This window comes from Cornus florida, unplaced genomic scaffold (assembly GCF_030987335.1).
Source record: "Cornus florida cultivar Cherokee Brave unplaced genomic scaffold, ASM3098733v1 CherokeeBrave_3.0.0_Hap2_Chr08, whole genome shotgun sequence".
In the NCBI taxonomy this organism is placed as follows: domain Eukaryota; kingdom Viridiplantae; phylum Streptophyta; class Magnoliopsida; order Cornales; family Cornaceae; genus Cornus; species Cornus florida.
This window is the reverse complement of record NW_026775578.1, coordinates 96,921,901-96,948,980: the sequence shown is the minus strand read 5'-3', so window position 1 is coordinate 96,948,980 and position 27,080 is coordinate 96,921,901. Positions and strand designations below refer to the sequence as shown.

General features: G+C 37.7%; 1 protein-coding gene across 1 annotated transcript in view; it reads left to right on the top strand.

Moving 5' to 3' along the window:
- Positions 1-3,884: 3,884 nt before the first annotated feature.
- LOC132268297 (alanine--tRNA ligase-like) overlaps positions 3,885-27,080 on the top strand; it is a 42,790-nt gene continuing 19,594 nt past the window's right edge. The window contains exons 1-8 of the mRNA XM_059769132.1: positions 3,885-4,254; positions 5,969-6,207; positions 8,006-8,146; positions 17,570-17,716; positions 17,992-18,144; positions 19,048-19,177; positions 22,256-22,352; positions 22,590-22,710. Of these exons, the coding sequence (XP_059625115.1) occupies positions 3,924-4,254; positions 5,969-6,207; positions 8,006-8,146; positions 17,570-17,716; positions 17,992-18,144; positions 19,048-19,177; positions 22,256-22,352; positions 22,590-22,710 (1,359 nt within the window). The 5' untranslated portion in view covers positions 3,885-3,923. The remainder of the gene's footprint in view (positions 4,255-5,968; positions 6,208-8,005; positions 8,147-17,569; positions 17,717-17,991; positions 18,145-19,047; positions 19,178-22,255; positions 22,353-22,589; positions 22,711-27,080) is intronic.

Below are 27,080 nucleotides of genomic sequence, written 5' to 3'. Positions count from 1 at the left end.
CGAAACTACATTTCATGCACAAGTATGTTGTAACCACACAGCTCATGCTCTAAATCCACAACTACTATAGGATGACAAATGTCGAATCTTCAGAGTGCGATTCGTTACGTGCTATAATAACATCACATGTTGAATCTTCAGTGTACGATTCGTTACACGCTATAACAATATAATTCAATATTGAAAACATAAATTGAAGAATCTAATACAAGTCCAAAATCATGATTTAAATATACAATCAATGTCCAACACATGATTAAATCATTAACGCAATAGAATTGGAAATTAATTACATAACCTAATTAATTCCTCTAAGTTTCAAATCTCAATTAAATGACCCCTAATTAACACATGTTAAACAACATAGTATGGCCATTCATATACCACATCAAAAACTTAATTAGGCCATTGAAACAACAAAATGAAATTTAATTAAATCATGATAATCAAATCCCTAATTTCTAAAACAATATCAAATGGTCCCAATTTAACATATGCTAGTGAACAAGTCTTAGTCATTTCAAATATCAAGTTAAAAACTAAATTAAGCCAATAGAACCATTAAATAGATTTTAATTAATCTTTTTAATAAAAATCTATAGATTTTCATACTCATCCAAATGCTTCAAAATTAAAGTATGTTAAAGAGCATGCCAAGACTTAATTTAATAGCCTATCACAAGTTAATTTCATGCAAGATATGGCCATGGGAATTAATCTTTCACTAAAGAAAAATATTAAATAAAAGATGCAATCTTTATTCAAATAATCCCAATTTAATATATGTGAACAAACATACCAAATCTAAATTTTCTGGCATGCCACAATTTAATTCTAAGTTATATATCATCATGAGATTTAAATCTTAACCATAGAAATTAATTAAATTAAATTCTAGAACTTAAACCAAAGCATGCATACAAGTTGTATAAACTTCAAAATCATTAATACAACATTTATATAAACTTAAGACACCCCTACCTCTATTTGAGATGAAAACCTCAAAAGCCACCAAAATAAAACGGCTCCGAATTCGACAATACTTCGGGATTTTGTTGGGGACAACGCCATAAACAACTCCAAAGAGAACCTACCAAAATCCTAACTTGACCTCAAACCCGAACTCAAAAATTACCCAAAAACGGGTTTTAATAAGGGAGAAAGAAGCGCGTAGTCAAAACAAACACAAAACACAAAGGCACTATGACTTTATAACAAAGGGAAGGAGGTTTAAGTGAGAGGAGAAGGGTGGCAGCCCCCCTTGAGCTGCCACGGGAGCTGTTGGTCGTGCTAGAAGAGAGGAGAAAGTGACTTTTCAATTTTAGAACCCCCTATTTATAGTAAAACCCTAAAAGTGCCCCGAAAGGGCCTTGCCGGGTCCGGAAATGTGGAATTTGAGCAGACGCGCTCAAACGGAAAAACTCTGTGAACAAAAAAGATTCAAAATGAAAAAATATGAACAATGGAAGAAACGGCATCAAAAACTGAGTCTCGAGCAGAGAGATATGCCTCGAATAAGTTCGATGGCAACTAGGGCCAGAAACCCTGAAACTAGAGAAAAACGACCACAAGGAAATTCTAAGAGCACACAACTCGATGAAATGTAAAAATGAATCCCGTACGAGGATCCAGGCTCAAAATGAGGCATTTTATAAATAACTTTCATTAATTACACAATGTCCCCTCTAAAAAATGAAAACTGCACTAATGACCCAGAATGAAAGTATTTTCTAAAAATATTTTATTAAAAACCCCTCAAATAAAATATCTTTAAAAGATATTTATGAAAAATACCCCAAGAAAAGAAAAAGATTCTGAAAAACTATGCATCCATGCCCCTATGGACACCGGGAACAACCAGAGTATTTTTCTACAAAAGTAAAGATACGTATTTCATGGAAACCACTTAAAATGAAGATATGTGAAGTCAAAAACCAACTCCGAGCACAAAAAGTGAGGTTGTGCCAAAAAGTGACAAATAGGAAAAAGATAGGGAAAAGGACGAAAAGTGAATAGTGTCCAAAAAGTGAAAAAGTGGAAATGACTCGTTCCTCAAAGGAAGTTGTCAATCAAGGGAAAGAGTCTCGGAAACCATTTCTGAGCACTCGAGACGACACTAAGTGATGAGAAACCAAACACAGAATAGAAAAGACAATGGAAAAAATTTATCCGTAAAATTTGAGGAAAAAGTAAAGGAAGAAAATGACCGGGTCATTACATTATTAGTAGTTAAGTTGTCATCCATTTGGATAACTTAAGTATGAATGCTACAACAAGCAAAAGTTCCATTAGAAGGTTAAAGTCAATTACTATAACTTATGACAACAAACAAAATATTAGATATTTACCGAAATAATGAAAAGGGCCAAAAAATAAGAGTACCTAACAAAAAATAGAGTATTCAAAAAAATATTTAACTACCATGGTTGAAGTCATTTGGGGTAACTTTGAATTTTTTTTTTTACAAACTTTGGTATTATTTGCCATTTGCTCACTCACCACTTTCACCCTCAAAATAATAGATTCACATAGTGCCGATTAACTAATGTCACACATAAATATAAGTTAATTGAACATAGTCAACAGATTTTATCAATTCTTTCATATCTTGCCATTAGTTAGTCAACAAATTTAATACAATGGAAGCATATTATGATATCCTTTAAAGCAATGTGGAATGTGTGCAGGGAACAGAGAATATTTGTATCTTAGCCATTGACCTATCTCCAATTTTTTGGCCTAGCTTTATGTATGACATTAGTTAGTCAACACTATGTGAAAATCTTATTTTGACGGTGAAGGTGGTGTTTTAGGCTAGATTTATGTGTGACATTAGTTAGTCAGCACTATGTGAATATCTTATTTTGATGGTGAAGGTGATCAGTGTGCCAATTAATATTAAACTTTGCCATTTTTTTTTCTCATAAATATCAAATAATAACATATGAAATGTGTAATTGCCGTATACATTTAATACTAAAATTTTTCGATAACACATTGGTATCTAATGAAGCCAACTCAGTTCAAAAAATTAATTAAGATTCACTATAATGCTTATTGAAGATTATAGAAGAAAGCCTTACAAATAACCCCTTAACCAATGTCAATTTCAAAGTGAAAATATTATCATTTACAATAACAGATGATAAATGAAAGAATCATAATTTCAGTTCTAAATCTACAATGTTTAGTTCAAAACAAAAATTTCACTGTATTTTGAACAATAAATGAACAATACTACTAAATGCACAATATTAATTACATTTATTAAGCCTTACCAATCATCAAGCGTGCAAAATTATAAATACCAGCTCAGGTCCATTGTAGATTTCTTTCCTGTAGATGAAGAGGAGAATTTTATTGAAGAAATCAACAATTTTTGGAAGGAAATTAGTGCAATCTGGGTTTTGATTCAAAAAAGGAAATAAAAAAGTAAAAATAGAGGAGGAGGGAAGAATTAGGGTTATGAATAAAAAAGGAATTAAAAAATAATATGTTTTTTATGGAACAAGAAGAGACGAATTAGGGTTTGGATTAAAGAAGTAAAAAAGAAATAATGGAACAAAACGAAAAGGAGAGAAATAAGAAAACCAAAAGGGAAGAAAGGGAAAGATGAAAGTGAAAAAGTGTGGGCCAATTTCTTGTTTTCAACTTTCCTTTCTCGTTTTTCCCTTTTTTTTTTTTTTTTTTTTTGGTTTTTTCTTTTTGGTTTACTGTTCTATTAGTTGCCTTTTTTTTTTTTTGGTTGTGCCAAGCCAAACACGGCATTAAGAAGTGGACTGCAGGGGACCGCAGGGAAAAACATAGCAGAGGATTTGCGCCCGTGTGAGTTTAGTGCAGTTGGTATATATATATATATATATAGACTACATTACACATTTATTTTGACAGAGATAGAGATACGACGTCATATTGATATATGGATGAGGGTTCAGCGCCGCTGGTGTAGTATTCATACAGCGGTGGCCTTCTCTCATTTTCATTCTCATTCCGCTGCTACCATTTTCCGAGGGGCGGCGTTGTTATCACCGCCGAATCTGAATCCGATCGGCGTGGTTTCTCGCTGCCCTAGTTTTCGTTTTCATTCTTCTTCGCCGGAGAAGATGGGTTCGCTGCAGGAGGCAGAGGCGGAGTGGCCGGCGACGAAAGTCAGAGACACCTTCATCAATTTCTTTGAAGAGAAGGCGCACGTTAACTGGAAGTCCAGCCCTGTTGTCCCTCTCAATGATCCCACTCTTCTCTTTGCCAATGCTGGTTTGTTTCATCATAATCATCATCATCTCTCTCTATCTATGTATACATATATGTCAATGTAGAAAAAAGTAATCTGACTGAGTAATTTGGTTGAATATGATGATTTATGCCGTTTGGGTGTTTCTTCAATTGATTTCAATTTATTAGATAGCTTAGTTTTTTCATCAGAGTGACATAAAGTTGAGAATTTTTTATTTTTATTTCTTTTTCTAAAGGTTTGTTACCATCGTTGAATTCATCCAATTAGAAGTATGTTTAAAGTTGCTAGTACAATGACTATACATACAAATCAATCGCCATGCTTCACGCGGATGTTCTGTACTAAAGCCAGTAAGCCTTAATTGAAGTAGGTTTGGGTTGGAATCTGAATGATGAAATTCTAAGTTCATGCCATGATGATCATATATACATATCAGCCTCTCCTTATGCGGAGACGAATAACCCCATCCCCATCGGGCTCTGTAGTGGCGGGTATCATGTCAACCAGAACATTTCTCCCTAGTTCAAAACATTGTTCAAACATTTTACTGAAGATTGGATATTAGAGGCCAAAACTGAACAAAATTGTTTATTAGTGACCATAATGTTTAAAAAAAATGGATAGTCACCAAAACTAAACATGATTTTCTTTGTCATGACAGATTCAAAATCTATTACATAAATACTCTTCTTCACTTATTAAAATAAAAAACTATTTATTCTACTTGGAAACAAATTCACTCACAGTTTTTTAAACCTTAACTTGAAGGAGGTGAATATGAGCCTTCTTGAACAAACCCTAGCTGATTTTTGTAAAGATTCACCCTTCATGCTTGCTTGAAGTTTGAACAAACATTAACTTGAACAAACCCAGACTTATTCTTCCACTAACCTCAAATATTGATTTCAGTCAGTCAATTTTTCAGATTTTAGCTACCAACTTGAGCAAGGATGCCTCTTGAGTTTTGAGCATGGTATAAATTACAATCAGTTGACCTGTCACAAATTTTTCCAATGTTATTTTCCCTAATGATAATTTTAAAATCCGATAAGAAAATGTTGGCTGGGTGTTCTTTTACATTTGCCGAGTCATACAATGGGATAGCATCAACACTATTTTATTCTTCCCTTTGGCCTTTACCCATGAGCATGCAAGGGTTGGAGTTGCCATGTAATCTGATAAAAAGTACGTAGTAGCGACCATTTTGGTAAGCTACAGGAGGGCAGTTTCGTTCTCTTTATTTTATTAATTTCTCTAATAGCTAACCAAGTGTTTTCACAGAATTACCCCCTAATGCTCTCTAATATGCATTTTTCTTTTAGGTTTGGTGACTCGACATCTTTTTGTGACTTTATTGTCACTATAAAACAATTTTCATTACTTTGGTCACTAATATATAATTTTCCCAACATATTACCAAGCTGCATCCGTCATCTTCCCACTATTCATTTTGGTAGTTAGAAACAGAAGAAATAAAAGACTCCACATTCCGCTTATTTTCTCAATACTGTCCTATCAGTAGCCATGTTGATGGTTAGTTTTTTTTTTTTTTAAATTTTCGTTATTGTTTTTTGTGCATCATTTCTTATTTTATTTCTTGTTTTTAGGACATAAAAGTTCAGTGTATGCTCCCATATCTCTTTCTTATATAGATTCCTGCTGCACTTTTGTAGAATTATGTTATTCTTTTGTGCTGTAGGACTTTTTTAATGTGGACTCATTCGTATATGTTAGGTATGAATCAGTTCAAGCCTATCTTCTTAGGAACCGTTGATCCAAACACTCCCTTGAGTAAACTCACTCGTGCTTGCAACACCCAGAAGTGCATCCGAGCTGGTGGGAAACACAATGATCTCGATGATGTTGGGAAAGACACTTACCACCACACATTCTTTGAGATGCTAGGTAATTGGTCATTTGGGGATTATTTCAAAAGAGAAGCCATTGGATGGGCTTGGGAGCTTCTTACCAAGGCAAGTGATCACATTACATAGTTCTCTCAGGCTCCCCGAGTTAAAATCTTTTTTTCCTTTTAATTTTTCACCTCTTTTTCCCTATTAACTTCTTGTATCCATTCATTATGATATATTCTGTTCATGCTCGTGTGTTTATTTCGTTAATGTATGTCACAAGTTGTTGATTGTTTTGTTCCATTGTTGCTATCACTAGTTGTATGGGGGAAAAAGTAATAATAAAAACTCTTATCTTAGGCGTATTAGTGGGATGGGTATCATACATTAGTCAGCAAAAGAAAATCAAGCAAAACTTTTTCCAAAAATGTCTAATCAAGGCTGGACTTGTATTTGATATTCAAAATTGCGGTCAATGTCTCATTCAAGTCAACCCAGATCACATTATTTTTCCTGTTTGGGGTGCCCTAGAAGCCCTTTTGGGGATCTGTCATAGACTTCTTGCTAGGGCTATATTTTGTGTCAAGTTGTATTTTATGTTATTACTGTAAGTAACCATGTGAATTAGCTTACAAAAAGGCAAATAAGCTTGTGAAGGGAGAATAAAAGTTCATTATTCATACATGTGCTTGAAGACATAGCCTAGAGATTTATCCAGCAGATAAACCCATGTAAGTTAGCAATTGACTTGATAAGTGAGCAATTTTGATGCTATGGAGTCTAAATAGAAGTATAATATATCTTATCTGCAAGGGATGTACAGCATGTGTAAGAGAGATGAGGAAACGATTGATCACCTTCTTTTGCATTGCTCTGTGGCTTGGGATTGTTGAGTTTTTTTATTGTGTTTGTTTGGGATTCAGTGGGTTATGCCTAGGTCTTCCACAGGCTTGATTGAGGCTTGGAGAGGTTGTATAGTGGGGACCTAAGTCCGTGATTTCTGGAGGGTTGAAAGAAACAGCAGATCCTTTGAAGGCAAGGAGAATCCTATTGGCGCGCTGAAGTTCTCCATTATTAGCACTTTTTTTTTTTTTTTTGTTGGGTTCTAGGGAGAAATTGTAAATACATGGAGGAGATAGTTTTTTGGGCTCTTTGAGAGTTTAGAGGCCCTATTTGGCCTTTTTTAGCTTTTGAGGGATGCGTCCCCCTTTTTGAACGCCTTTTTATATCAATCTTCTTATATAAAAAAAATGTTATGCATATTAACTTGGTGCTTGTACTTACATTATAGGGTGGTAGATTAAAGTTGCCATTTTATTTTTTTTGTTAAGTTCTTAACCAGCTGTCTTGCTATGTACAGTTTATGCAATCGATTTCTGCCCATCTTTGATTAGGTTGACCAATATTAAGATTTCATGCAATATTTGCATCTAAATAGTGCTTTTTATTGTTCAAATACTCAGCATTAATCTTTTATCCCTTAGATTAAGTTAATGCATATGCTATACAATTATCAAGAAAAATTTAAAAATTTCATATGCTGTAGCACTTTGTTGGCTAATTCTGTGCTTTCACTTAAAGCTTCCTGTTTATCTCGTATTGTTGGGGAATGAATAAGAGTTAGGGTGAAAAGTTTTTATGGTGTTCAAATATTGACTCTAGAGTCTTTGAGCGTATTTGTTGTCAATAGAAAATGCCTTTTTTTTTTTTTTCCTGAATGAAAATGTATTGGGTTGTCAATTCATTTTTGACAATAAAAAAGTTCTCTTTGATTGGCTGAATCAAGAATGTGTTCTTGGAAAATGAATTGTCTGACTTTATGAAATTATGAGTATGACTTTGAAAACTCATCTTTTTGACTTTGTGAAATTATAAGTATGACTTTTAAAGCTCATCTTTTTGATTGGTTATTGGCTTGAAGGTGTATAAACTGCCTACTGATCGGATTTATGCCACCTATTTTGGTGGTGATGAGAAAGCTGGCCTTGCTGCTGATGACGAAGCTAGAGGTATATGGCTCAAATTTCTGCCTCCTAGTCGCGTATTGCCTTTTGGTTGTAAGGTATGTTTTTTCCTTCATTTTTTAGGTCTTCATTTTTTCTTGCGATGGCATGCATCATCCTTCAAGTTTTTGGTGAATTCTATGTTATGAACATCATAAAAATATATTTTCTGTATTAATGCTAGATGGCTGAGAACATGAACTCTTCTAGTCTTGCAGATAATTTCTAATATATAAAGAAGAATTATAACTAAAGAAGACATCTTTTCTACTGGTCAAGGTGCCAGCGGCCGCCGCCGCCGCCGGGGGGGGGGGGGGGGGGGGGGGGTGTGTTGGTCGTCCGTGGTGACAAAGAGGGTTTATTTATCTTTCGTTACTAGGATTTCTATGATCAGATATATGCAATTTGCGTCGGATTTTCTTGTTGGTTACTAAGGTTTGCTTTTGAAATTTATGGCTTCATGTTGTTTGTGGATAAAGAATGGAAAAAAGGACAGGCTTTTGGACCTTACTGGTTGCTGTCAGTTTTGAACCATTTGGCTGATGATAGTGTAGATTGGTTGCAAAACTGCACTAACTATTGTGCTATTAAACCAATAATAAATTTTGAGAGAAAGGGATGAAGAAAAAATAAGACACGAGAAGATCAATTATTTATTTATTTAATTAATTTTCGGGATAGGTACACGGTTATGATATTTAAAAAAAAAAAAAAATCACTTGTTATAGAGATCCTTGAAACTTTTTTCTTATGTAGATGACTTGAAAATTTTGGAGAAATATTACATAACATATGAACAGTCTTTGGAGATAATTTGCGATGATTGTAAATGATAGTTAATGTGCATGCAATACTGGCGTAAGAACACTAGGATGCGAGACAAGTGAATAATAATAATAAGTTACATCATGAATGCTTTATTGTCCATTGTTTTGCAATCCCTACAGAATCATCATCCAAGAAAACTGATGGTCCTCTGTAAGGATTCGCAATTTTAGCTGTGTCTCCCTGAAACAATCGAGGCAAACGAGCTACATCCCGAAAAGATCTCATGCTAGATAACTACATCCCTAGGCTCTCAAACTCACATAAATCTCAAACTCATATAGAGGGAATACATATAAATCTGGAGTGAGTTTTTTCAAGAGCAAATAGGCACATAGAGTACATGTATTTCTTTTCATCATCTTTCATGTTGCATTAGATAGTGAGTTATCATTCAGAGTGTTGATCATCAACTTCTGGGGTCTAAAACTTCATCAACACTAAATCACACAAACTTGTTTATCATCAACACCAAATCACACAAACTTGTTTTTTTAATAATTAAGATTGTATTACTTATCAAAAAAAAAATAATTAAGATTGTATAAAAAAGCGATCAAAGGGGGACCACATCCCAAGAGAACTACACAAGGCCAAATAGTGCCTCTACTCCCTCAAAGAGCCCCAAAAATCAACTAACTCCTCTAAAGATCTATAATTTCTCCCTACAACCCAACAAAAAAGAGTGGTAATAACGGAGATCTTCAGCACAAGAGTAGGAGTCTCCTTTTCTTCAAACAAACAAGAACTGCATCTTAAGTAGTCATGGAGATCAGTTTGCTAAAGGAGAAGTGGATTGCTTGATTGACAACAAAAAATAATAGAGTGGAGTGTCTAGTGTAAATCTGAGTCAAGAAATAACTAGTAGATTTTAGGGTTTGGGAATCTGGCTTGTTGTAAACTTCTTTCTCGTAGTGGATTTGATTTGCCTGGACAAGGTCACATAGTTTTCCTAGTTGGGGTTTTTCATGTAAAAATACTGTGTTTATTTAATTTTGCTCTCTATTCTTTAATTGATTCATATTTCCATGTTTTGAATATAAATTGTCAGACCTTAAAAATCAGTTATTGTTAGTTAAAATTGGGCAAGATCCATTCACCCCTTCTAGATCTATTTTTGGCATAGTGCATTTTGACGTATCAGAGCCTGAAGCAACAACTTAAATTTTTCGGTTTTTTTTGTACATAAAATGTTTTACTAGTGATTGACCTAGTTGTTTTTGGTGTGCAAGCCAATGAGTTGTTTAAGAATGGAATTTTTTCTACTTTTGTGAGGATATTTTAAGACCTCATATTCTTTCCGGTTTGAAATGGTAAAGATTTGTAACTTAATGGAAAAAACTATTGGCTGTGAGCATCATCCAACTTGGGATTGCCTACTGCTCTGGGACTTTTAAGCTATCACTTGAACTGCATGCCAGAGTCAGATTGCTTTTGGCTTTGCATGTCTATCTTTCTCATAATTTTATTTATTTTTTGATAAGTAATCTTCCTCGTAAAAAAATAATCAAAAGTTGAATGACGTCACTATGTGCGATTTCACCACACTAGGGGCGATTTGTGCAACTGCGATATTGCTAGGGTTAGGATGAAATCTTTTCTGGAGATTGCAAGATTACCAAGAATCTTGCTTGGAGGGGATGTGAAGACGGAAGTTCCTCATCGAGGGCCGTTGTTGTACATCGACAGGGAGTACGTCGAAGGAAGGAAGTTAGTTCTCTCATTCTGCTTGGTCGGACGTTTTGACAAGGAGGTTGGGGGATGTGATCGAGTGCAAGAATGGGCAGCGCGGGCTTGGAACACAACATGTGGGGTGGGGGTAACACCCTTATCCGACTCACTGCTCCTTTTTCGGTTTCCTTCTTAGGCAGAGGCCAAACGGGTGCTGAAGGAAGGTCGGCGACAGTGGGGAACCACAACTCTGAGGATCGACGTGTGGTCTTTTAGAGTTGGGTGCTGTGACGTTCTTAGAGACAAAGGTCTCAAACAGATCCGGCTGTTTGGACTCCCTCTGCATCTATGGTGTCATGCCTTATTTGTCGAAGTGGGAGAGCTTTGTGGTGGATACGTGAGATCTGATGCAGATGAGACTAGGGACGCCGAAAGCATTCGGATCACAGTGAGAATAGGCTTAGAATGTCCGAAGTTCGTGTTTATTAACGACAACATCTTCTGCTATAAGGTCGCGATCTGGGAAGAAATCTCGCCAGAACTTGTTCCCTCAACGGAGAGCCTTGAAGGTAGTGATGGGTCACACCTTATGACGGAAGAGGAATGGACCAAGATTCTTCGCAAAGGAGAAAAGGGGGTTCTCGAGATCCAACAGTGGCTAAAGGACACAGAAATACAGAGGGCAGTGAAGTTTGTAGGGGGGAGAAGACGAAGTGCTCAACACGCGCCGGTCAAGCACGTTGATGCTGAACAGACAACGATTACACGTGGAAGTCAACGGGATACATCTTTGGATTCCCCCTTATCCTTATCTCTAGGGGCTGGTGATAAGGAAGGAAAGGGCATTTCTAATTGGGCCGAGGTTGGCGGTGAGATGGGCCAGAAGGCGTTAAGGCAGGCCAGAGGTCAGTTCGGGCCTGGTTTGAATTTTGGACTCACTAAGCCTAAACCCAATAAAGCTTTTCATGGATTTGGGCCTAATCAACGGGTACAGAAAGGGCCTATTGGATCTGGGCCTAATCGACGGGTACAGAAAGGGCCCAATTCTTTAACCATCTCTTTCTCAAACACTAAGCAAGGCCCTAATCCTTTGGGGTCACGCACGGAAGAACAAGTCCATTTTCAGCCTAAGTCTCAACAGCGAGACTCGCCCAAGTTTAAACACTGGTCTGCATCGGACAAATCAAAGTGGAGGATGATGAGCGTTAACTCAGTCAGTCGCCATGGTTCTCGGTGGACTCGAAATGAGAAGCAAAAATGGGTTGCACGTTCTCATGCCTCTATTCATCTAGGTTTGGCCGCTGTTTTTCCTTCTTAGACTTCTATTTCTACTCCTCCTTCTTCGTGTGGAGTGGTGAGAAGTGGGGATGGTGTGGAGGATGGTTTGACTCAACAGCGGGATTTTGTTGGGTCTTCAGTTTCACGGTCTACTGGGTCAGTGATGGATGCCTCAAAAATTATGTCTGGAAGCGTAGGTTGCTTTAATGGGGTTACAGTTTGCATTGGGAAAGACCTGCACTTCAAATTGACAAATGATTCAGCCGTGGCTCTAGTCAAAGAGCTCAGGTTTTTTGATGTGTTTAAAGGGCTGAACTGTCTTCCACCCGCGAATGAGGTGAATGATGTTCACAGGTTGTTGACAGAGTCGGATGATTCGGAAACAGAATGGGATATGCAACTAGGAGAGGTGAATGGGGATTGGGTTCCATCTCAGCAGTCTTGTTTTAATGACTCCTCTTCTTGGACGGAAATGGATCAACCTGATGTGGACTTAATGGAACCTTTGGCAGTTGTGCGGCCAGATTGTTTGGAGACGACTAATGATCTCGGTTTGGAATGGATGATTGAGAATATTGGTGCAGCAAGTGAAGCTTTGGGTGTCTCTTCAGGGGGTAATGATGAACGAATTATGTTTATTCTTCACGATATAGTTGCAGGAAATGACAATACAGAGATTTATAGAGGCACAAAAGAAGTTAAAACCAAAAAGCATCTCTCACATTGGAAAGGGGAATAGGAAGTTAAGATCCTCATTTCCTATGTTAATTATGAGGGGAGGATGGGGTGATTAAAGAAAGGGGAAGGACCAGAAGTGGAAAATGGGGAGGAGGAGGGGAGATGATTCTTTTTGGTTCTTAATGAAGCTACGAATTATCACGTGGAATGTTCGTGGTCTCAATGATCCGGACAAAAGAAGAGTGGTCAAGGTAGCTGTGAGGAAGTGGAGTGCCCATGTTGTATGTTTGCAAGAAACTAAGATGGCTTTTATCACTGATGAGGTAGTCAGGAGCCTTTGGGGAGGAAGGTTTGTGGAATGGGAAGCGTTACACGCCTCCGGCACTTCGGGTGGTATTCTTATCTTGTGGGATCGAAGGTGGTTATCAAGTATGAACACTTGGAAAGGAATTTACTCTTTGTTATGTGAGTTTTAGATAGAGGAAGATAGTTTCAGATGGGTGTTTTAAGGAGTTTATGGATGTGTTATTGATAGTGACAAACCAGCCTTTTGGGAAGAGCTTTGCTATGTTAAGGGATTGTGGTCATTGCCTTGGTGTTTAGGCGGGGATTTTAATTTTGTTAGGTCCCCGTTTGAGAGGTCCACAGGGGGTACGTGGTCCTCCGAAATGACCCTGATTTCAGAATTCATTGATAGTCACTTTCTTATTGATTTGCCATTGGAAGGGGCAACTTTTACTTGGTCTAATGGCAGGGATCCAGTTACTTTCTCAAATCTGGATGGATTTATGATTTCTGGGGAGAGGGAAGAGCATTTCCCGGATGTTTCTCAGGCTGTTCTGGTTAGAGTAACATCTAATCATGTGTCCTTAGTTCTCGATTGCCGAGGAATGAGATCTAGACGCACACCTTTCCGCTTAGAAAATATGTGGTTGAGATCTGAGAATTTCCAAGAGAAAGTCCAGACTTGGTGGGAGGGAGCGAGTTTTACAGGCTCTGCTAGCTATGCGTTAGCTAGGAAGTTTCAGATTCTCAAAACTGAGTTGAAGAAGTGGAACAAAGAGGTGTTTGGGAATCTTGAATGGAAGAAGAATAGAGTTCTTGCTGATATTGCAGAGCTTGATCGTCTTGAAGAGGTGGGGCAAGATGTGGAGTCTTTACGCTCTAGAAGAGCCTCTTGCCAGGCGATTTTTGCTGAGATAGCTGTTATGGAGGAGATTTCGTGGCGTCAGAAGTCTCGGGCTTTGTGGTTAAAAGAAGGAGATCGTAACATAAAATTCTTTCATAGACTTGCCAACGCTCATAGAAGATGTAATCACATCGGGTGTATCCGTGTGAATGGTTCTGAGCTGGAGAGAGGATGAGGTACGGGGGGGAATTGTTTCTTTTTATCAGCAGCTCTACACTGAGACTTTGGAATGGAGACTTACACTTGATGGCCTTCCATTTAATTCTATTTCCGTATTGGATAATGATAGGATTGAGGCTCCTTTCACTGAAGAGGAAGTGCTTAAGGCACTATCTAGCTGTAATGGTGATAAAGCTCCAGGACCAGATGGGTTTACCATGCGGTTTCTTAAGGAGAGTTGGGCGGTGGTGCGAACTGAGGTGATGGGCACTTTTCAGGATTTTTATTCTCATGGCACATTTGAGAAATCACTGAACGCATCTTTTGTTGCCCTTATTCCTAAGAAGGGCGATGCCTTTGATATTAAGGACTTTCGGCCAATCAGTTTAGTGGGATGTATGTATAAGCTTATTGCCAAGGTTCTTGTCTTTTGGATGAGTAATGTTTTGGATGGACTCATTTCAGAATCTCAGAATGCTTTTGTTGAAGGACGGCAGATATTGGATTTTGTTCTTATTGCAGGGGAATGTGTTGATTCTAGATTGAAGAGTGGGGCTCCTGGCATTTTATGCAAGCTTGACAATGAAAAAGCATATGATCACATTAATTAGAAGTTTCTTCTTTATCTGCTTCAGAAGGATGGGGTTCGGATATAGGTGGATAAAATGGATAGAAACTTGTATCTCGTTCGTGATGTTCTCTGTGCTCATGAATGGTTCGCCTGTTGGTTTTTTTGCTAGTTCGCATGGTTTGAGACAAGGAGACCCATTATCATCTTTTCTATTCCTTATTGTTATGGAGGGATTGAGCCGATTAATGAGAAAAGGGGAAGTTTTGGGTTACATCAGGGGATTTAGAGTTGGCAGAGATGTTGAACATCGATGCAGATTTCCCATTTGTTGTTTGTAGATGACACTTTAGTTTTTTGCGATGCTGATGCCTCCCAACTCAGATATCTGAGGTGCATTCTTGCTTTGTTATCAAGCGGTTTCTAGACTTAAGATCAATGTTGGAAAGGGTGTGCTTGTCTTAGTGGGGGATGTTCCAGATATTTCATCCTTAGTTGCAGTTCTTGGGTGTGGAGTGGGCGATTTTCCTCTTCCTTATTTAGGATTGCCTTTGGGAGTTTCCTCTACGAGAGTAGGGAACTGGGATCCGGTGATTAATAGATATGAGAAGAGACTAGCAGGATGGAAAAAGCAGTATCTTTTAAGGGGGGGAAAGTCACTCTCATTAAGAGTACTCTCTCGTCCCTTCCTACCTAATTTTTATCTTTATTTTAAATCCCATGTTCTGTTGCTAAAAGGATTAAAAAAATTCAGAGGGATTTTCTTTGGGGCGGAAGAGGTGAGGAGTTTAGGTATCATCTTGTTAATTGGGAACAAGTTTGTCAATCGTTGAAATTAGGTGGTTTGGGCATTCGAAAGCTAGTCCCTTTTAATAGAGCCATTTTGGGAAAGTGGCTTTAGAGATTTGGTAAGGAACGCCATCGCCGGTGGAGAAGAGTTGTCTCATGTCGCTTTGGAGAGGAGAGTGGGGTCTGGTCCTCTCGTCCAGTCTTTGTTACGGGAGGCGTTGGTGTGTGGAAATTCATTTGGAATAGTTGGGATGTTTTCTCCTCACATATTAGATTCAAGGTTTGTGATGGTAGGCATGTTCGTTTTTGGGAGGATTTATGGTGCGGGGATCAGCTGTTGTCTCACTCCTTTCCTCGACTTTATAGTATTGCTGACAATAAGCACGCCTACGTAATTGATTGTTATCAACTTGATAACAGTGGGGTTACGTGGGATGTGCGTTTCAGGCGCTCCTTTCAGGATTGGGAGATGGAGGAAGCATGTGTTTTTTTGGATTTGTTGTATAGACAGAAGGAAGTTGGTTACGGGTGTGATGATATTTGGTGGTTCCCTTTAACCCATGGTAGCTATGGTGTCAGATCCATGTTCTTGTGTTTGTCCAATTTCGTTGGTCACGATTTCCCATGGAAGTCTATCTAGTGTTCTAAAGCTCCTCTTAGAATCGCATTCTTCATTTGGATTGCTACATTGGGAAAGATTCTGACTTTGGATAACTTGAGAAAGAGAGGTAACACCATTGTTAACTGGTGCTATCTACGTAAAGCAGGCGGAGAATCCGTGGATCACATTCTTATGCACTGTCTTGTGGCGTACGATTGTTGGAATTTCATCTTTAGCATGTTTGGCGTTTTTTGGGTTATGCCTAACCACTCCTTACAACTGATTAACGCATGGAGACGATGCCTAGTTAAAGGTCAAGCTCGTGATTATTGGAGGATTGTTCCACATTGTGTTTGGTGGTGCCTTTGGTGAGAGAGGAATAACAGAAATTTTGAAGGAAAGGAATCGTCTTTAGCAAATCTAAAAATTCATATTCTTCATTGTCTTTTCTGTTATGTAAGAGGAAGCGCTTGCTCCTCGATTGATGATTTTCTTGATCTCTTGGATGGTATTGGTTCTTAGTTCCTTGTTTCGTTTTTGTATTAGGAACGCGTTCCCCTCTTGAACACTCTTCTAATATACTTTTTACTCGTCAAAAAAAAAAAATTTATCTTCCTCGTACGTTTTAAGAAAATATTTACTTCCTGATCAAGCACAAATGATTACAAATTGAAAAAAATTTCTGCTGTAGCAGATGCTAGAGAAACTGCATGCCACAGTCCTTATACAAACATATTGCTTTTGGCTTTGCACGTCGATCTTCCTCCCACATTATCTTTTTAAGAAAATATTTACTTTTGAACAAGCACAAATGAATTACAAATTAAAACAATTTTCTCTGTATCAGATGCTAGAGAATTGAATTTGGCATTTCTGTCTAATTGTTCTCTTTATCTTCTTCACAAAATGAAGCTACAATTATCAACACAGAGAAGTTGATAATTGATTCCATTAATATCAATTATCATCATAAGGAAGGATGAGCAAATGATTCAATTACATACTTAAAGAATTGTTTCGGCTCATCTGTTCACATTGAAACGGCAAAATACTTGAAAGTTTATTATAATCTTATTACACGACAGTATTGCCCTTTCTGTTCTGTTAAGTGCCTTGTATACTTATATTTTTTGGGTTAATGGTTGTTGCCTTTGGCATCTTGCGTATTCTTTTGGGAGCGCTCCCCTGTTGGGCGCCTTTTATGAAAATTTACTTGCCCCCAAAAAAAAAAATGGCCTTGTAAACCCAAATTACAAGGAAAGTATATATCCTGTTCATTTATATTTTATGCAGATATCTCTTTATTTTGGTAGACATGTAGATTTGTGTGTGTTGATAAGTTGATATATGTGTCAAATGCTTCAATTATAATTTCAATACAAATTGGTAATGTCGCGAAGATGTGTCATTAGGTATTAGTTGAAATATTTATCTGTATTCCCCAAGATTTAAGATATATCAATAAATAATTTTGACCAATTATAGAGAACATCTTAAATAAATATATTAGCATGCCGTTGGATGTTAAAACATATCCAGCCACTAAGGTCCCCCACTTCATTTGTCCAATATATTCATATATGATACATCCTTATTCTACTATGATGTTGGCATCCCTATTTTTCTCCTCTTTTTTTCCCTTTTTGTTTTTTGGCATATGCATGCTATATTGAGCTAATATAGTTTTATTGTTGTTGCTTTGTGCCTTTTGTAACTTTGAACAGGACAACTTTTGGGAGATGGGTGATACTGGACCTTGTGGACCCTGCACTGAAATACACTATGATCGAATTGGGAACCGTGACGCTGCATCATTGGTTAACAATGATGACCCTACGTGCATCGAGATATGGAACCTTGTATTTATCCAGGTATAACTTTCACCAATTTTATTCAAATGGCTCTTCATCCATTGTGTTGTTTATCATGTGAGTTGTCATACATAACCTTAAGACTTCAAATATGTTGGAAGTATTGGTCTCTCTGTGGTTGTCATGCATATGCGTTTTGTAATTACTGGTGACAAGACAACAGAGTTCAACATCGCATTGCTGTAGTTGCATATTGCATCTTGTCATTTTGGTCCAGCTGAATAGTTTGCTATCATTTTGGCGAACTGTTTACATTGGTTTGTTGTTTCCTGCAGTTTAATAGGGAAGGTGATGGTTCACTAAAACCTCTGCCTGCTAAACATGTTGATACTGGAATGGGTTTTGAAAGATTAACTTCTATTCTCCAGAACAAGATGAGCAATTATGATACTGATGTGTTCTTACCCATCTTTGATGTTATCCGACAGGTAAGATCATGATGTGATGAATATCATTTTAATGAGTCATATTAGATAGAAGAATTGCTTTCAGACAATGATGGCCCTTTTGGAGTCTGGTTGTTCTGCGGGTTCTTATGTGAATGGCATAGGCCTGGTTTTTCTAAAGTTATTAGGAATGTTAATGTGGCTTTGTGTGACTGCGTGCGCATAAGCTTGTGCTGCTGCCTTGGAGGCGATTCTCACACGATAATTTGGGGAGGAAGTGTAAAACTGATTGCCAATTAAAGCTGCACTTACAGAAAGGCCAGAGAGACCACTAATCACCTTCTTCGTTATCTGATGGTGCGAGGGTGAGGGTGTTTATGTTTATATTTTTCTTTGTGTGGTTTGACTTATCAAAAAAAAAAAAAAAATTCTTTGTGTGGTTTGACTCGCTTCGAGTTTTTTAGATCTCATCGAGTGTTGGGCTGATGGTTTTGTTAGTTTTCATCTTTGAATTTATTCAGCTCCCAAATTTTAAATATTGTTTTATATTTTTTATTGGGTGAGTCGTATATATAGGGAAGTATTGGCCCTGTTGTCTATATTAGGAACATACTCTCTGGCACAAATAAACCAAAGTTTGGTGTGTTCTGTATCCAAGGGATGGCTTCAAACTTGCACACACTTGTTTGATGATCAAGGTATTTCTATGGACAGAGTAGAAAGGATAGCTTACTAAAATGGTATTGCCGTATTGGTCTTAGAAAAATTTAACTGGTCCTTATCGTGGTGGTTCTGTTGAGAATCATCACATTTTCTGAGATTTCTCTGTTTTGGATGCACCTCTTTGTTGGAAAAATAGTAAATTATGTGTCCAATTGCTCTTCAATTTTCTAAATGATCTGCTATGCCCCTCTACATTTATATTTCTTTTCATTTCTTCGGTAGGCAACTGGAGCTAAACCATATTTGGGTAAAGTTGGAGCAGATGATGTTGATAAAGTTGACATGGCGTACAGGGTGGTTGCTGACCACATCAGAACTCTTTCATTTGCTATTGCTGATGGTTCTTGTCCAGGTGGAGTGCCAGAAACTTGGACATTGGTTCTACCTTTGCTGTTTGATTTTTTACGCACCGGCCTTTTTTAATTTCAGTAAGATATGGAATGCTCTAAATCCTTGTCTTAAGTGGTATGTCCTCCACCTCTTCAAAGGGGAGGTTAAGAATTTGGGCATAGTTGTCAAAGGCGCGCGCCTGGGGTGCCTTAGGCGCGAAGCACATCAAGGCGCATCAATTGCGCCTTGCACCAGCCCGGGCGAGTCGAGTTGCCCTAGGCGCGCGCGCCTATTACACAGGCGCGTCAGGCTCAAGGCGCAATAAAGGCGCTTGACTGAAGTTATATATTTTTATAGATTGTTTCTCTAGTTGCTCCATTGTTATAACCGCTTTTAAGGTGATTTGGGCCCCACCACATGTTATATTGCTGAAAAGTGGTAATTTAAGGTTAACTAGACCCCACCACCACATGTTATATTGATGAAAAGTGGCAATTTTATGTTAAGTGGACCCACCACCACATGTTATTGCTGAAGGGTGTAAAGAACGTAACCAAAAAACCCTCTCAGTCGGTCAACAATTTGGGGTCTCTCTGGTGTGCGATCGCAGGTATGATCTCTCTCCTCTCTTCTTCTTCTTCTTCTTCTTCTTCCCCAGTCTCTCTTCTTCTTCTTCTTCTCAGCCAATCCACTAGTCAGGTTTTTTTTTTCCCCCCTCTTCCCCCTTCTCCTTTCTTCTTCTTCTTGCCCCTTCAGCACCTTCTCTCTGTTCTTTTTCTCTTCCCTTCAGCGTCTTCTTTCTTCTCTCTCCTCTTCTTCATCCCCCTTCTGCAGTTTGTCTCTACTTTTTTTTTTTTTTTTTTTCTCTCTCTCTCTCTCTCTCTCTCTCTCTCCCCTATGTTAACTTCTCTGTTCTTCTTCTACAACAACTTTTTCCCTAGTTCTCTGTTTTCATCATAGTTCTGCTTTTTTTCTTTTTTCACTTCTCCTCCAAGTTCAGCACTTCCCCTTAGGCAGTTTCAAAGGGGAGGTTAAGAATTTGCTGTTGATTGCCACATTATTTTCTGTTAATTTCCATGTTATTGTTGTTAATTTCCTTGTTATTGCTGTATTTTCTGTTGATTGCCACATTATTTTCTGTTGATTGCCACATTATTTTCTGTTAATTTCCTTGTTATTGCTGTATTTGCTGTTGATTGCCACATTATTGCTGTTCTTTTACATGTTTTGTGTCACGTTTGCCTCACTTCAGTCAGGTGCGCGCCTCGCCTTGCGCCTCAGGCTCAGTCTCCAGGAGACCTTGGCGCCGTAGTGCGCCTTGAGCCTTTAACAACTATATGAATTTGGGGCATGTGTGCAAGTAAATTTACCCATAAAAAAAAAAAAAAACGAAAAGAAATAGAAAAGAGAAGAGAGAGAGAGAGAGGGATTCTTATCCTCCCCCCCACCCCCCCGCCCCCCCCCCCCAAATGGATTCTTATCTGTAGTTTATTTTTTTTTCTTTGTTAGTGGTGGTATTGCTCGCTGGTCTTTCTTTTGCTTTTTTGGAGTTTGGCCATGGAGGTCTGAAATATGTACATCATACAGAAAATCTTGTTCTCGATATTTCAAAAGTTTCAAGTGGCTTGGTTAGTTCTCTACATGGACATTATATAGCTTTGTCGACATGTATGTATGTGTATATATTAGTGTATATTAGGATGCGAGTTCTTGATTTTGAGTACAATTACTTTTAGTAATTAATCAGTACCCTTGATTGAAGGGAACCGACAACCTATAGTGATATATAAAGTGTATACACCTTATAGTTCCTTGGTTTGTCCTCACTTCTCTACAATGCTGTCACTTGGCATTGTGAGATAAATTTTTATAATGATAATACTTGAAAAGAGTAGTATAAAATAGCTAAATGCACACTGGATATGACAAGGTAAGGAAGTCATGTGTGGTCTGTGTCACTATAAAGAAAGAAAGCACTTTGACTTTGTCTCCTCTTTTCTTGTTCCTCGCTGGAACCTTTTACTTTGACAGCCATAATATTCAACTTTCTCTTTTGAGGTTCCTTTTAGGCTGTTAGAATAATTGAATTAGGGCACTCTTGTAATTTACCTAACCCACACGGGTATTTTAGTCCTTTCATTATTTGTACACTTGTATCAGAATGAGAAATTAAGACTGAATTCCCAACAATGGCTCCGCCTCCTTCTCTTCTATTCTAACCCTAATCTTAACATAGGCTTTGGACTGCAGAGGCAGTATGTAATGGAGAGCATATAAATTGATTGGTTACCAAATCTGTTAAACGCATTGGACTTTTAGAAGCTTTTTTGTGTTGGTTATGCTTCATTGTTTTTTCTTTTTATTTGTCTCCTTATTTTGTTGCCTTCTGGAAGTTTATAACGTTTAGTTCTTTAATTTTAATGCAATGAAGAACGAAAGTATTATCAATTCTTCTGAGGAAGCCAAGATTAAAATCATCTAGTTGACGTGTTGGGTCTGCTGCTTGATAGAGTGGTCTTAATCCTTCATTTGAAATGCTGACATTCTCTTGAACATTACTATTCCCTCCGTCCCATGAAAAGTGTGTGCCTTTCCATTTTTAGCTGTCCCAAAATAATTGCCCCAATTCAAAATCCAATGTACTATTTTTTTTTTTTTTTTTTTGTTAAATTCCTAATTTATCCTCCTTGCCTTGAAGTTATAAAAGCATGTGGACCCACTATAGAAGGATATATTTGAAAATTCATTCTCTACCAGTATAATAAAAAGCCATTAAAAACTATCCTCTTAAAAAGTTAGGTTCCCAAAAAGGGACAATTTTTTGTGGGACGGAGGGAGTATTACGTGTTCCTTTCTAAATGGGGAGTTTTATTTTTTATTTTTCTACCAGTCTTGAAACCTTGACCTGTGGCTTGGGAGTTATTTATTTACTTTTAAGGATGTCATTTTTGTTGTATTGCTTATTTATCTACTTTGTGCCAAATATGCCAAAGGTTAGGTCTTCATTGGTTGGACCAACGATGTGCAATGGGCTTTTTTTTGATTATCTATTTAAATCTGTTTTCGAGTGGAACTCTTGATAATCGTACTTGCTGTGTAGGCAACGAGGGGCGTGAATATGTTCTGAGGCGTATTCTCCGCCGTGCTGTACGTTATGGGACTGAAGTCCTTAAAGCTCAACAAGGATTCTTCAGTGGGTAGGAATGACAAATTTGCTTGCATCTTGTGATTATTCACTGTATATGTATCTGTTATAGTTTTGTAATGTGATTTTAATTGTTTCCTATTCTTGTATAAAAAATTAACTTGGGGACAATTTGGATATTTAAGTTTACATCTGTTATTCCTAATACACATGTATCGTTTCTTTTTTGATAAGTAATACACATGTATCATTTCTGATGATGTTTTTTTAATAATTATGTGAAAAACAGGCTTGTAAACATTGTGGTGAAAGTGATGGGTGACGTTTTTCCAGAGCTGAAGCAACATGAAGTGCACATCAGGGACACAATTGCAGAGGAGGAAGCAAGTTTTGGCAGGACCTTGCTTAATGTAAGCTTGAACCTTGTATCCAAATTTATCATATATATATACATATATTATGCTTGGCAGTTGAAATCTTATAAACTGCCACTGTTCTTAAAAAATGACACGCTTCAACAAATTTTAATTGCAGACTGCAGTAATAATATGCAGGGTGAATTACCCTGACCTCCCCCGAGGTTTTTCCAAACTACCTACGGATGAAACTATTTGAAACCTTCCCTGAGGTTTGACATAATCACTTGGACCACCCCTGGCATCAGTCGGTTTAAGTCAGTAACTGGAATAATTTTTAAACGTCAAAACTACCCTTAAGTGAGGTAAAATGACCTTATTAGTATAGCATATGACCATTTTAATCAATTTTATTTGGGAAAGCCTACTCTGGCTTATATCAACACAACATACTCAGGTTTTATACTCTATGATTTTCAGAAAATCTCGCCTCTCCTCTCCATCGCAGTCTTGTTTTCTCCTCTTTCCCTCTCTGATTTATACACTTTGATCGTTGAAGAGCTTTCGTCACATTAAACCAATCGAAAACTAACCAAATCTTAACAAATAACCCAATAAAATACCCCCCCCCCCCCCCCAAAAAAAAAAAAAATCCTTTCTCAATTACCAAAATCATATTTTTGAAAGAAAAAAATTCCCTACCAAAATCACGTATCCAATAGATATGATTTTAACACTTTGTTTCTGTACTAAGTAGAAATTTTTTTCAAAAGGATTATTTTATTTTGAAGACGTGTGGAACGATGGCATCCCTAAATCGTCTCTTAGCTAAATCACCAATAAGAATGATTGTTTAACCCGAAATCCTCTCTCTTACCTGAAAACTTTCACAGCGACGTCTCTTATTTGAAGGACCCTTTCACAGTGACACTCACATACCTTTAATGATTTTAAACATCTTTCAACGATGGCATTTTTGGCGTCAAACAACAACTATCTACAGGGGTAAGTATTTTAGATCAAGCATTTTGGTGGCTTTGACGGTAGAAGAGGAATTTGAATTGCCCTTTGATGGTTTTGTGTTGATATACAAGTAGTAGTAGTATTAGAGCAAACACGCAATACACGCAGAGCATACATTACAGCATATAGATATAAATATATAATATATGTATGTATACCTAGAGGGAGAAAGAAACTCATCAGGGGTAACAAAAAGTCACTTCAGCTTTAGGAGTGCAGAAAGGTAATTTGGCTCTGTTGACGACATCAGCCAACACATGCAACCATTCCATAAATCTAATGCTTTGTTCGGTATGGAATATTGAAAATTGGATGGAAAGGGAGGAGCCTCTCTCTTGTTGTTTGGTTAAGCCAGAAGGTAAGGAGGGTTATTGATTGACTTGACCCGCTATACCTGTTAAAAGTAAACAAATTTTAAATTTGTATGGGGCAAAAAGGTGAAAAGGAGCGAAACCTGCAAAGAGAGAGTGAGAGCCTCCCTCCTTCCTTTCCCTCTCCCTATCCAGTATCCCCCACGAAATATTTGGAGCTCCCCCCCACCCTTCTCCTTCCCAGGCACACTGTTAATATCTTCAAGTACCTTGTGATATTTTTCGTCCCAAATAATTTATTAGGAGCATACAATGTAGTAGGATGCGGGTGGTGTATTTTTTTCATGATTGCTATTTGTCATTCTAAGTTGGCTACTCAGGTATAATGTGAGAGAAGAGAATTTCGTATTATGGCCTCCCTTTGCATTTGATGTTCACTGTTGTCTGAGGCCATTGGAGATGCATGTGCAGGGTCTATGTCAGTCAAAGTCAATGATAGGGTGGTGCAATTTTTTCCATGATTGCTATTTGTCACTCTAAGTTGGCTACTCAGGTATAAAGTGAGAAGAGAATCTTGTATGATGGCCTCCCTTTGCATTTGATGTTCATTGTTGTTTGAGGCTATTGGAGACGCATGTGGAGGGTTTATCTTAGTCAAAGTCAATGATAGGGTGGGGGCATGGGAGAAACTTGTTGGAGGTGCTTGTATTTGAGGGGCCAAGAAGATTCTGGATTGCGCCATGGGAGAACAGTCTGATGAAGGCCCAACATTATAGCAAGGAATGGAAAATAGTTGGGTTGGGAAATCAACTTGCATGTAGGCTAACACATGCTAAGGATCTACAAGCTTTAAGAGAGTTTGGTCGGATTCTTTGATGGCCCAAGCTATGGCCTAAGAGAGGCACAACCGAAGGACTGGGTCATTTCAATAGGCCAACCTACCATGAGATTAGGGGTGGCAATTGGGTGGGTTTGGGCGGGTTTTGGACTGATCATGAATGGGCGAGTCAATAGTGGGTCAATAACCCATTTATCAACCCTTTTATAATGGGTGATAAAAGAATTGAGTATTAAATGGGTTAGTTAACACACACCCAACTCAAGTACCCAAATATTTTTAGATACAAATTGTCAAATTATTTTAATTGTTGAATACCATAAAAAATATATATATAAAAAAATAAATTTATTAATTTTTTGATCGATCTCGTTACAATTTTTTTTCCTTTTATTTTGTTATTATTTACTTTTTGGGAAAAAGTTACTATACATCTTACTTTGAGAGTTATCACAACAAAAAAAATAAAAATAAAGGAGAGAAAGTGGAGAGAAGGGAGAGAAATAGAGAGAAGAGAGAGAAACAGGGGGAAGAAAATAGGAAGAGAGAGAAAAAAAGGGCGAAGAGAGATAATAGGAGGAGAGATAATAAAGGGAGAAGAAAGAGAAAAAAAGGGAGAAGAGAGATAATAGGAGGAGAGATAATAAAGGGAGAAGAGAGAGAAAGGGAGGAGAGATAAAAACAAGAATAGAGAGAGATAGAAACAGAAAATATTAATATTAATAATATTAGAACACCTATACTTCCAGTAATATTATTACTATTATAATTGTTGAATAACAAAAAAAAAAAATTGTTTCTACATTAATTTTTTGATTTCAAGCATTACAATTTTTTTTTTCTTTTTTATGACAGAAAAATGAGAGAAAACAGAAGAGAGAGAAAAAGAGAGGAGAGAGAAAAAAAAAAAGGATTTTGTTTGAGCGGGTTAAGATGGGTGCCCACGCTTTACCCACCATTGACCCTTGAATTGAATGAGTACCCACTTTCTTTTTTTTTTTTTTTTTTTTTTTTTTGTGATAAGTAATAATCGATTAAAAAAAGCGTTCAAAAGGGGAACGCGTCCCTTGTACAAAAGCGGAATCGGGATCTAAGGACCCAAAGAGTCCAATAGATTAACTAAGTCATCGGAAGAGGAGCAAGAACTCCTCTTCACGTAACTAAAGATGGAGCGAATAATATGAAGTTTCAGCGTCGCCATGGACGACTCCTTCCTTTCGAACATTCTGCTATTCCTCTCCTTCCAAATACACCACCAAACGCAATGTGGAACTGTCCTCCAATAGTCGCGTACGCTGCTTCTCACGCGGCATCCCCTCCATGCGTTAATCAGACCCTTAGAAGATCGAGGCATTACCCAAAGCATACCAAATAAGCTAAATATAAGGTTCCAACAATCGTACGCCACAGGACAATGCAGGAGGATATGATCCACCGAATCACCATCTCGTTTACAGAGGCAGCACCAATTATCAATATTGTTGCCTCTCTTCCTTTTTTTTTTTTTTTTTCCTAGTTGGTACTCACACACACGTCTCTTTTGAGACTTAAACCCCTGACCTCCCTTTGGGAAGTAAGAGGCTGATACCGCTAGGCCACTGACTTGTTAGTTGTTGCCTCTCTTCCTCAAGTTGTCAAGTGTCAAAATCTTACCCCATATGGCAGTCCATATGGTCTTCCATGAAAAATCAAGGCCAACGAAGTTGGAGAGGCATAGAAACATGGACCGGACATCAAATCTACCATGGGTAGAGGGGACCCACAGAAGATCATCACTACCTCTGCGAATTGCCTCTTGCTGATACAAGATATCCAGAAGAACACATACTTCGTCCATCTCCCAATCTTGAAAAGAACTCCTAAAACGCACGTCCCACGTAATCCCACTGCTATCAAGCCGATAACAGTCAGCTATTTAGGCATGTGTATCGGCTGCAATACTATACAATGATACAATTTGGGAAAGGTGCAAGATAACGACTGGTCACCACACCATAAATCCTCCCAAAATCGAACACATCTACCATCACGAACTTTGAATCTGATATGGGAAGAGAAGACCGAATGAATTTCCACAAACTAACTCCTCCTGCAATAGAGAATGGACGAGTAGACCAGTTGTCACTCTCCTCCTCAAAACGACATGAAACAATCCTTCTCCAAGGGTGATGCCTTTCCTTGCCGAATCTCCATAACCATTTGCCTAAGAGAGCTTGATTAAAGGGAACTAACCTTCGGATACCTAGACCACC